This window comes from Amia ocellicauda, chromosome 2, assembly GCF_036373705.1.
Source record: "Amia ocellicauda isolate fAmiCal2 chromosome 2, fAmiCal2.hap1, whole genome shotgun sequence".
In the NCBI taxonomy this organism is placed as follows: Eukaryota; Metazoa; Chordata; class Actinopteri; order Amiiformes; family Amiidae; genus Amia; species Amia ocellicauda.
Window position 1 is genome coordinate 35,042,766 of NC_089851.1, and position 12,862 is coordinate 35,055,627.

A 12,862-nucleotide genomic window follows, 5' to 3' on the forward strand; every position below is an offset into this window, starting at 1 on the left:
GTTTATTGTTTGTTTATTTATTTTACATATCATATCATGTTGTATGTGTATGCTTGTGTTTTCATGCTTTCATATCTTAAATGGAAAACTAGCTTAATGTGGAGCACATATTTGCTATTTTGAGAATGTAATCTAACAATCGTTTGTTTTTAAGGCTGATGCTTTGTTCTGTTTCCTCGTTAGTGGGTGTATAAAAAGGCTTTACTTTGAAACACATGTAGTGCATTACAATTTACAGCTAGGAAGGCTTGGCAGTGACCTCATGTGACTCCAATAAATGCACTCAGCTTGATTCCACATGGAAATGGTCTTTTTAATGTACATAAAGTCGAGATGCATTGTAAGCTGTGAAAAGAAAATACTTCATCAAACTGGAAATGTTAGCTAGATCATTTATCCAAACAAAATACTATGAAACAAATACTGACACACCCATTTGCATCACCAGTTACATTTCAGTGTTCTGTTACATATTCAGATACCCCATGTTTTGCAACACTGGACAGAATGATCAATTAAGTAATTTGGCAAAGATAATTGGCAATTTAAATAGATCAGTAATAGGAAAATACACAGCTGAACACAAATGCCTGTAGGAGTCTAGCCATGCAGAAACAGCTGTATCATCCCTGTATTTAACATGCAAAAACTAAAGAAGAGATAAAACAATGAAAGAACCTCCCTCCCAACACAATGTTCACGTATGCTAAATCACAACATCATCACCTACAACAACAACAACAACTTGGTGAGTGCGTCCTACAGTTCTAAATTGTTCAGTTTAAATGTGGATATAATCACCACAAACACTGCTTTTTCCCTTAAAAAGTAAAGTGACTTCATTGCACTGAAGTGACCAATTCTAACCACAAATATATCATGGTCGATCAACATCGCATGTATCAAAGAAAAGAACAGTCACTACTTAGTACTTTTCATCCTGTGTCTATGAATCACTCAGTCCAAGCTGGCAGCCCGTCTTTGGGAATATATATGTGCACATTACAAAAAATACTTGTTTTTGCGGTCTGACAGATCTCAAAGATATTCTTTTGTTCGAGATTTAATAAGGTACGCATTCAGTTAGAGTTCCCAGTGAGTGTATGTGAATCCTTACATCACAAATTTGTTACACAGATTTTTTTTTTTTTTCTATGGAGAGTGCAGCACGCCCAAAGTACAGTTCTGCAACTCTTGATTTAGATACTTCACTCTGCTACTTGTCTGGTATTCAGCATTCAAAATCTCTGGCTGATGTGCTGACTGTCTAGTCCAAAGAGCCAGGGTTGCAAGAGCCACTTGACTGATCAACTGATGGCGTTAGTTTGTCTGACTCAGACTGTGTGCAGCATTCACAATGCAATGCGGCTCCTCGTACATAAACAGGTTTTAATTGTATTGTATTTATTTTAGCATATGTAATTATACATGAATGCTGGGCAGTATTTGTGACTACACAGAAGAAATAATAGAAAAATGCAAGGATGGAAATGAGATTCCCTTTGAGTAGCAGTATGATTCATTTCTGTTTCTACAAACTATACACTCCTCTAAAATGACACTAACAGTGCATTGTTTTTCTACAACTCACCCGATTCTTTTATGCAAACTTACCAAATAAGGTAACAAGGGCATAATTTAAATGTTGCCAGTAGTGGACAATGGCTCAAAAACTGCTATGAAATGGGATTCTTAATTCCATCTCTGAACATTTCACTTCTGTCATAGGCGGTGCTATTTTAAGCGTGAAGTGAATCACAATCACAGGCATCAAAACTATGGGCAAAAAGCATAATATATTTCTACTGTAAATGTGGGTGTCTTGATATAGGCCTCTAACAGTGGTTCTTTCCTCAGTAAGTTGCCAACACAACCATTTTTGTGTTTTTCTGCAGTATGGATAATAAAGTAGCTTTTCTTTCCTGTCGCCTTGGAATGTCTCTATGTATGTATGCATGTTTGTTAGGTATGTATGTATGTTTTTTTCACTAAATCTTCAAATAAAAAAAACAATAGTACGGCCTGCAACTCATTCATGACTAGTTAAGTTATGCAAAAACAATACAGAGAGAATTAGCTTATCGGTTCCTGAGGGTTATGAATATGACATTTTTATTTACCACTGCCGTTTGCCAAACAGAGAGGTCTGCTGTTTAACCTTAATGAGGCAGAAAAGAAAATCCCAGGTATTGTGAGCACCATCGCTCACACCCAACAGGGGGATCTTAAATCTGCATACAGTCAGTTTCCACAGAACCTAGTAACACAGCCCACCGCCCAGTCCCGAAACAGAGCTTCGCCTTTCACTCCCTCAGGAAGCTGAATGGAAAATCACAACAATTCCCAGACAGTATTGCACTACCAAAACTGACCGGCTTTTTCTTTCTTTTCTTTTTTTTTTTAAATGTCTGGAACAAGCACATACGCCCTTCTGGGGCCTGATTATAATGCTGCAAAAATAGAACAGGCTTAGACTGTTCTCTCTTTTGGTTAAGGACTGTGCTCTTTTCATTTGGTCTTTGGACTTGAACATTGGCATTAGTGGCTTAATGTTATTTCCGTGTTTACTATGTTGGCTCCCCTGAATATGATATTAATTTAATTTACTAGCTGCCTGATTCCCAGAATGATGAAATATATCTGTAAATACATAAAGAGTTGGCAGTCGGTGCGATGAAGGAGAGACGGTAGTGTTGACTCTGAATGTAACCAACTGCATAATTCAAAACGCAAGAAAAGTCATCAATTTTAAATTCAGTCATTCTTTCCTAAAGCATTTTCTGTTGGAAGTTATCTTTTGCCCTTTACTTTCTGATAACCGAGAATCTGTTTGGGTTCACTGCTCTTGACAGACAAGCGGCTGTTATGTATGACAAATTCCCAAACTTCCACCCTTCTGGGCTAAGGTGTGTGTTCTAGATGCAGACATGAAAGCGGAGCACGGAAAAACAGCCATGTCTAAATGTAAACTAGCTGGCAAAGAGCGATCCCTTCCCATCAGTAAAAATAGCTAGAGCCACACCCGGGAGTCATGTAGCACGTTGAGGGTTATGACTCACAGACGGACTCCCTCTGCAGTATACTGTACCAAATGCATTAACCAGTATAGCCTCACTTTCTCCATCCCCAGTGCATGCCTCACACATTTGCTTCCCACTTCAGTAAGACAGGAAAGTCTGTTTGTGATATTGGATGTCTCCCAAAGCATCTCCAACGGCAAAACATTTTATATCTAACTGAATACGACTTTAAGCAACCACTGAAAAGAGTAAGCCTAGTCTTAGTATGCCTTCTTTTTTGTTGGCTGTTTTTAAATCTTAGACCAGGACAGAGTGGTCAGGAAACTTCAATGAAGATAGAGGTCTCTGGGAAAATGTAATAATTACGTTACAGAAATGAATCAGGTACAGAGGTTTCAAATGTCATACTCCTCAACCGCTCCACAGAGTTTCCACAGGAACCCACCGCTCATTTTTTTTTTCTTCCATGCTGGAAAACATGAGTAATAAAAAAATGAAATGGTCCTTTCCCCTCTAAACTGAGGACCTGACACCCCCTGCCTTCATCCAAGGAAATCTAAAAGCATGCCTGTCCCGAGACGGGTTGCTAGGAAACAGAACAGCAAACAGAAAGTTGTAAAAATAAAGAGGTTACTGGCCTTCTGCTTCTTCGGCTGAAAAGTATGCAATTAGGGAACCATGTGGCACAGGGAGCTTGACATTCACTTACTTTTTTGTTGTTGTGTGTGCTGTACAGATGTGGGTTATTAATCTCACGTGTTGGGGGTTTGAGTTTCGGGAAGTGACTCTTACCATCAGTTTTTTTTTTTTTTTTTTTTTTTTAACCATATCCACTTTCAGTGTGGTTTGTATTACATAACCCCTTTATTTTAGAACTTTCTAAAATCACAGGCTACTTTCCATACATACAATTGAAGGAGGTGTGTCACCTGCATGCATGTACAGCTGACAGCACAATTCAACCAATCAATCTCAGCTCATATAACAAAACTAAATAAAAACCATTTCTGTCCACATATGATTCCAGTGTACCTAGTCATCTTGTGGTATTGCACGGGACAGACATTCACTGAAAAACAGAGCTCTACCTTTGCTTTGTATTAAATAACCGTACGGATTATGTCCAGAAAAGAACTGTGTCACTGCAACGCCGGATCTCCCGAGTCTTCCAAAAGTATAAACCATGTTTACACAGGAAAAGCTCCAGAGAAAAATCAAGAAAACCAACTGAGTTCTCTTCCCCAACACCAATCCTATTATTACTTATAGGAGTGCTTGCTTTTAGCACATGCCAGCTAAATTTCATTGCTTTAGGCTTCTTTACACACACAATCCATTGGTCAATTACATGACTTAAGGAAGTTTCCCTCCAGTTTTCCATGTTCTTTGAGTATAAGGGTGTTGCACACAGTACCTTAGCAACACTGAAGTGAATACACTACTACTACAAGGGAAAACATACTGTATTTCATCATTCAGTATTCAGTATTCAATATTTTATGCAGCTAGCCAAAAGATTAGTGGCAGATTCTGGAGCAGACTTTTAGAGGAACCGTGCCAGAGCAATTACCCTGTTTGCCCGAGAGAAGCATGATGAGGAATCAATACTGGTAGTTACTAATGCAGATGAAGCACATATCACCAGACCCAAGCCACAAGCCCCATCCTGGAGCAGGCCTGGGTGCAGTGGGAAACTAGTCAGTCTGATCTAAATGTATAATTTAAAAAAACTGCATAGGATATTGCAGTGTCAGTAATTCATAGAACTTCGGAATGAAAATATATGGTGAGCTTAATTTCTAAAATACATTTTCAACCTATAAAATAAATACATGGATTACGGACTAAAATATAAATACATATTTTAAATATACAAAAAGTGGGAATAATATATGGATCACATTTATACAATAAATTAAAATATATATTTGTGTCACATGGGTTATAATGCATAATGTCAGTTCTCAAAATCATCAGGGACATCTGAAATTGAAATGATTTTATTAGACTAGTCAGCAGGTTATGATGTACTAATTTTATTTGTAGATCTAAAGCAATTGACTAGTTATGCATTCGGAGAAGGACAAGCAAAATTCCAGGACTTAAGCTAGTTTTTTATTGGTTGTTCTATTGAATTAGCCTAGTTAGTTCATAGTAAACTATTATAAGGGCTTGTAATATATGAACCACATATTTCCTTGCAAAACAAGGAGAGGGTGAGGCCATTTCCATCTGATCCCCAGAGTGTAAAATTAGCTAATTAATCATGAAGATGATATCAGGGTGATGTCAGAATATTACATACATAGCATTTTCCCCAGTGCAAATATTGCAAATTCAACTTTGGGCATTATACATGCCCCACCCGATAAAATAAATTGTTTAAAATCCTCTTTAGATTGTCCTGAAGCTTTCAGTTGCTTCAGAAAATGGTAATGTTTTAATTTGAGATTTAACAAGACTAAAATTATATCTAGAGCTTAACCCTACAAGTTTAGGTGCATAAGGAGGATAATGTATATAACATTTTTTTTTTATTTCAGATGAGACTGAAGAGTTTCCTGCCAATTAATGTCCCAGCTCTTGTGTGTATTACTTTAAAATCTTCTAATCCTAAAATGTTACAACAAGTTTTATTTTTTTCGTTTATTTTGGTTTCAGGTACGGAAAGACGGTGAAAAAGCCAAGAATTCTCCCTCTCAGGGCCTCAGCGTTGGAACGCGGCTACCACAGAAAAGCAATCAAGACAGAACTGTGTGCATGAACTGATTGCATGGGCAGTGCTTTCTTGTTACCCATCACAGTGTGAGAGATCTTTGGTGCCCGAACAAGAGCCCGACTTGGAGTTTCAGTTGTGACAAGTGCAGAGGAAGGTTTCAATGAGCTCAGACTTTTATTTTTCACTTTCCACCCTTCCTTGCATGATCTCTTATCTATCCATTCATCCATCCATTTTCGAAACCGCTTATCCTGGTGAGGGTCACGGGGAAGCCGGAGCCTATCCCGGCAAGCATAGGGCACAAGGCAGGAATACACCCAGGACAGGACGCCAGGCCATCGCTGGGCATGATCTCCTATCTTTTACTATAATTTCCCAATTAAAAACACAACAATATAATACATTCTGAATTAGCCTAGCTATAAAGATATGTAATGCAAATCCCGCCATTTATATGCAATTGGAACTTGTGTTCCTTTCTTTAAACCATAGCTTAGAGGTAAGTACAATGTAATTCGAAGATTGTGGTGATATCTTACCATTCTGGTACCAAAGCATCTGGAAGCCACTCATTGAATCCCAGACATCAGAGGTGAAGACCACGTGAAGGCTGGTTCCTGAGGTAGTATTGGCCGGGGGAGGTGAATTTCCACAGAAGGTGCCAATCAAAGGGGACTGAGCGTCTGGACCATCGTAGAGCTACAAGCAGAAAAACCCAATTTTTCAGATAAAAGACATTTATATTAAGTCTAAGCATGGAAATTATATATTGTTCTAATATATAGAGATAGAGCAAATATATAGCACACTATGTTGAACGTTATTCAGTTATTTGCAGCTGACAGTCAACATACAACAGAAAATGTGGAAAATGTATTGAGAGGAACAGAGGGAACTGTACAGCTGATAGAATGAGCTGCAGTGCATTCTGGGGTTAATGAACCCCTGGTCCTTTTTCCGTTCTTTGTAATAGAATCCAGTAAAACTCAGTGAAAGAAACCTGATGAAGCATGAATAGTACCCTGCTCAGTGTCACCTGTCACCCAACAATCAGAAACTATATAAATCTTTGTTTTCTCTCATTGTTTTAATAGCCCAGGTACTTTTGTCTGCGACTGCATGTGGCAATGTAAGCTGGGCTGCTATTTGGGCTGCTTGTAGTATTTCCCATAAAGCCTTTCAAGGTAGATTTACAATACCAGTATCCCAGGACCCCCCTTCACTTCTGAGGTAAAGAAATTACATAAAAATTCCTGATCAAAAACGTGCACATCGTAAATGTCTATACTATTGCCAGGGCACTGGAGACAAAAGAACAGCTGTATAGCCTTCACTTCCCACTGAACCATTTGCAAACCAGCTGTTGATTTATTTCATGAGGGAGAACCCACTGACATAAATGTAATGTAATGGAAGTTGATTTAGGGGTTAAATCTGAAACCCATAAATCAGTGCTTGAAAGGAATGTTAATCTTAATGGCTGACGAGTTGTATAGAGAGCACTGCAGAGAAAGATAAACAGAGAAGGGTCAATATTGAGGATGCTTTTAGTGGTAACAAAGCAACCAGGTGCTATCAGATGGAAAATCAAGCAGCTGATGCCAGGGGTTTTGCTAATTGTGCAGAAAATCTGGACCGCCTCTTACAACCCAAATCAGTGTGTCGGCTTTGTACGACTGGCAGTGAAACACTCAATAGCATGGCACTCATTAAAACAAAGCAAGGGTGCCACAAGCCAGCAACATTAACGCTGTTATCTGGAGCCAAGATAAAGGTGTTGGATTCGAGAAATAAACTTTAGATGCGTGCAAAGTGGTCAGAGCAGGCTGAATCAAATGGGACCTACATATTCTAAAAATGCTGCTTCTCTAAGTGATACAACCCAACTGGGAGAATGTCAGGTCGGTAGAAGAACGTATTTAAACAGACTTCATATTGTTACCCTGAGCCATTCTTCCTGTTCCATACCTGATATTGAAAGCAGAACTTATCCTGATCAATGTAAAGAAAGCTTTAAATTGCCATTGGGAATGTGTGTAAAATCTAAAATGGGCGTGCCACTAATTTCTCAGAGACGGAAAGGAAAACACACCAGTTGGAATCAGAGGGAAACGATAAAGGAAAGCAGGATTCTGTGTGTCATCTGTTTTCCAGAAAGATAAACTGCAAAACCTCCCAGATGTCAGCCAATTGGATTCGATAAGAGGACACTTACAAAGGACTGTCACATGTGAGAGGTGGGTATGAAGCATAACCAAAAGACAGGCCGGAACAGTACGTTATAAAGCCCTTAACACATGGGGAAGGTTTGACAGGAAGATGCTTCATACTGGAGCTCAATGTGCCTGCCAGTGGTACTTGACTACGTGTGATCAACTGTTTTATGCTTCAGTGACTTGACTGTAGTTGTCCAGACTGCCAGACTGGAAAGCTTTAGGCAATGTGACTGCGAAAGCCACTGCTTTGTTAGAATACTAGGAAAGTCAGGCAATTCTAACAGAAGTTCCTATAAAAAGACACACAAGCAAATGAACTCCAATGATTACAACTGAAGTTGATACGTATGCTGTTTCACTTAAACTCATATTCTAATATATGTTGTCTTATACCACCCAAGTACAGAATACAAATACAAAAGTCTTGTTTCAATTAACTATAGCTTGCATGTAATTATTTCACAAATTACTGGAATAGAATCAGGCATTTTAGTTCTGTTAAGTTGCTTTTTATATTGTATTAGTTTTATGCCGCTTTACTCGAATGGGTAATAATAATTATTTCTTTTTTGGTAAGAATAAAGAAAAAAAGCAATGGCATTGAGATGAAAGCAAAAGTTTGGAAATGTGCAGTGGCTGAGTTTCTATGGCAAGTTTTAAGAAGCAAGAATCGTGTCTTCAGAATTTGAATGGTGAAATTTGATCTTTCCTTCTCTCTGTGTATTAAAAGGCCAGCTGCAGACTGTCAGGGTCTGCAGAGAAGATTGCTACCATATGGCAGCTGAGCTCTCGGTATAAAACAGTATATCAGTAACCTAAAATACAATGGAAATGAAAATATATATAAAGATGCAATGCTTAAATCAACAGAAATAGCTTTCCCTTTGTTCCTAATGTTGTGTAATATACACAGATGCTGTACTTTCTTTCATTCATGTCAAATATTAAAAATAAAGATTTGTGTGGTAAACATAAAATGCTTCTTCAACCACACAGTCTTCATCAGATTGAGTAAGTCAAATATCCACTCATTTAAAACTAAACAAAACAATTTTAGTCTAAACTAAAGTTCAGGAAAAGGACAAACACTGGGACTTCCATTCAAACTAGGTAACCTTAAGTGCCCCTTACCAGCCCATTGCTTTGCCCACCACCCCCTCCTCAGTATCTGACTCTGCAGCAGCCCCTTTGCACCAAGTAGGGGGTTCAAATGGTCTTGTCTCTTCAAATCCCCCTTCCCCCATTGCCTCAGTCATGTGAGTCAGCCACATGTTTACCTTCTACTATTTACATTTTACTTGGGGTTGTCCAAACTCTTGAGATTATTATATCATAGACTTATATAGTTATGCTGTATCATTTATGTTTTTGCCAGGTCCTCCGGTTTCTTCCAAACACCTGAACAAATGTAAATCGGTGAGAGTGTCAGAGTTTGGTGCATGTGTGTCTGTGTGTGTGTTATTCATGCCCTGCAATGGGTACACACCCTGGGCCTACCAGGTTAGTCACAACAGCATGTATGTTTTCACATCTGTATCAAGAAATGGGTTTTAGGTTCACAAAAATAACATTGAGCTACCAAGATTTGGACCGGCCTTGCATGTAACACCTGTCTTTGTTTGTAATAATTGTTTGTAATAATTTATCATCACAAAAATGTGTATTACTAATGTGATATTAATTTAATTTGATAATATGATAATAAAGTTAAGTTAAAATAAGTATAATATTAGTATTATACATATTCTAGTGCATTATGCTGTGCTTCTGTGTTAGAAACCCACTTTAAGATTCCTTTTTTAAGTTAATTTGTCTTTTGTTCCAGCATCATAAAAATAGGAGTGTCGAATGTGTCTCTTCCTCGTTAGTGTGATTGGTTAATCTGATACTGCTTCTGCAAAGCACTAAATCTGAAACTGGCAACATCACTTCCTCACTGAGAAACTGGCTGGGCTACAAAAGGATTCCACCTTTACTTCATTATAGAGAGAGTATGGGAAAATGCTTTGTTGCACAAAAAGTGTTAAGTGCCTTTAACTTTTAATATGTATTTCTGCATCAGTAAAATTAAATCTATTGATTGCAAATTAAAAAACCTTTATTTTTATTGAAGGATGTGGTGTGAAACCTTATCTACTTTCAAAGACTGCTCCCGGGAGGCTACTGCCTCTTTGGTTGACAGGCTATTAAAAGCACTGGTTATATCTGCTTGTCAAGCTTTTCTGTGTCAATGCTTAAGGAACTGTGGGCACTGATGTCGCCAGTGGCAGAGATTTCCACAGAAAAAGTAGCTGTGTTTGTTTTTTAGTCTTTATGCAGTTTATGTTTCAAATCTTTGACTGGGGAACAGAATTTACATTCATCTTCATCATGGACAGCAGACATTATTTTCATGGAAATTGGCAATTGAAAATCATTGAAGGTTTCATCACAGCATTTTTGGTAATTTGTTAACTTTGAATTTGTATAATTCAGAAAATATTATTTCCTTAAGAGTGAGATAAAAAAAATGTGCAGTACACTTTCAGAATATGTTTTCTGAAAAGCTACTTTAAATGACTGATAATAATATTTTTGCAACAATTTCTTTAAACTGTTTTCTGAAAACTAGAATTCTCTTTCTCACACCAACACACACAATCAGTACTTCCAATATCAACAGTAATAAAACATAACTTTCAGAAAATGTATCAGAATTGTCCAAAGGTCAATTTCCACCTAGAGATTTGCAATTAAATGCTGAAAAGTAAGAAAATGTACATACTTTTTGGAAAATGTATTATGACTCAGCACTGCAAATTTGCCAATAAACTGAATTTCTACTAAGATCACTACAGAATCTGCAAAGTGACCCGTTTTGTCCAAAAATATTACACAGTTATGTTTATTCAACTATTCTCCTCCCACCACCGGGTGACTAGTTGTGATAGTTATAATTCCTACTCAGCCTGCACATAAAAACTGCACATGAAAAAAGTGTTGGAGGATAACCCAGGCTCTATTGACAAACCCTAGTGTTTTGTTCATAGATATTTATTAAAAAATAAACTTTTAAAACACAATGTAACATAATAATATTACTACATGCTTTCTAAATATAGACCCTATAGAACAAACCAATCATGTGTGGTTTAAACACTTTAATTTCATATAATGAAATGCTATCTGATGTATGTAATGCATAGAAGAATGGTACTTCAGCTGGCATAACAGCACTTGCTTTTGCTAAATCACAGTCACAGGCAGGCCTGGTGCTGAGAAACTCCAGTGCACACAGTGAAACCCAGCAGACTCCCTCTGAAAGGAAATGAAAGAACGTCTCTGGAGCATGTGGCCAGTGAATTAATATACTTAACTCTCTAATACTTAAGGGAATTATGTCATATATGTTTGGTTAGCAACGTTGCAGCCATGGTTACCAGGAAGTCAAGTAACAAGTAGTGCTTGTATTTAAGCGTTAAATTACTCCTCCCATACGTGAAAAGGGACTATTAAGTGACCTCATAACAGAAAATGTGTCTTGTCAATCATATCCAACTTCTGCAATATCTACAATTCATCATAACAGGAAGGAAACCAAGATATTTCTCAGATAACATCTGTACAAGAATTGCTTTGGAAAGCTTGCTATAGGTGGAATAAACTATTGATTTATTGATTGTGTAATTCTATTATATACACATATTTTAACCATTGAGAAACTCCCATGTCAATGAGACAAATGATGCCTGTAGTTTTCTTTTTGTAATTAAACAACTTCGTCATTCTCTTATCTTTTACCTTAGAACTATTTTTTATAAAAGGAAACTTCACTTCCCCCCAAAAAAGAAAAAGAAGACAATAAGTAGGCATCCTGAAACCACTGAACAATAGTGTCTAGTTTTGGTAAAAAAATATCCCACAGATGCACATCCTGTCATTACAGGGCTTGGGTTTTCATAGGTCATCAATACACACACTGATGCATCCTCTGCAGCAGCTGGAATAATACTCTGAAATCCATTGAGATCCATTGTTCAGCCCTGCTTGTAATGAAGCAACCAGATTTTAGTGCTGGCTTACCTTGATGTAGTCATAGAAGCACCAGGATTCCAACTCGAATGCGGTGAATGTGTAGTTTATGGTGTTTCCAGCCGTAGCCTGAATGGTCCAGCTGCAGTCAGCATTATAGGGGTAGATATTGGGATAGTTGGGGCTCTCAAGGACTCCTCTACTCCGGTTGGCAATGACAACACCATGGCAGACTACAAAATACAACCAACACAACTCAGGCAGTGGCATTTCTTTCTGCAAATTGTATTCCAAACAGCATATAAAGTCTGGTAATGCCTTCTTTGGTGGGGGTTATTGTTTACATACTCCACATGTATCTTGGAGTATGAAAACAAAAACACTTTCTTGAGGAAATGGAATCTACCATGCCTTGCAAATGTATTCAAACCCTCTCACAGTTTTCACATGTTGTTGATTTAAACTGAACAGCCGGGCAAGGAGTAAATTGGTGAAGGATGCCACTATGAAGCAAATTACATCTTTGAAACAGCTACAGAGCTAAATGGCAAAGATGGGAGAAAATGTGCATCAGTCAACAATATCCAGAACACTTCACAGAACTAGCCTGTAAGGCAGGGTGGCATGAAAGAAGCCATGACCAAAAATAAGCCATCTCAAAATACCTGAGTGATCCTGCAAAAATGTGGCAAAAATCTAAATGCCAAGCAAGACATTTGGCACAGCCCCTACACAGCACATCTCCCAGTCAACACCATCTCTACAGTCAAGCCTGCTGGTGGCAGCATTATGCTCTGGGGATGCTTCTCCTCAGCAGGGACTCGAAAGCTTGTTAGGATTGAAGAAAACATTTATGGAGCAAAGTACAAGCAAATACAAGAGGAAAACCTGTTTCA

The 12,862-nt window shown here is 37.9% G+C and overlaps 1 protein-coding gene across 1 annotated transcript in view; it reads right to left on the reverse strand.

Annotated features, from left to right (window-relative positions):
• Nucleotides 1–12,862, reverse strand: part of cubn (cubilin (intrinsic factor-cobalamin receptor)) — a 107,084-nt gene that overhangs the window by 61,803 nt on the left and 32,419 nt on the right. The window contains exons 27-28 of the mRNA XM_066723334.1: nt 12,018–12,199; nt 6,279–6,438 (exon numbers count right to left, since the gene is read on the reverse strand). Coding sequence (XP_066579431.1) covers nt 6,279–6,438; nt 12,018–12,199 — 342 coding nt within the window. The remainder of the gene's footprint in view (nt 1–6,278; nt 6,439–12,017; nt 12,200–12,862) is intronic.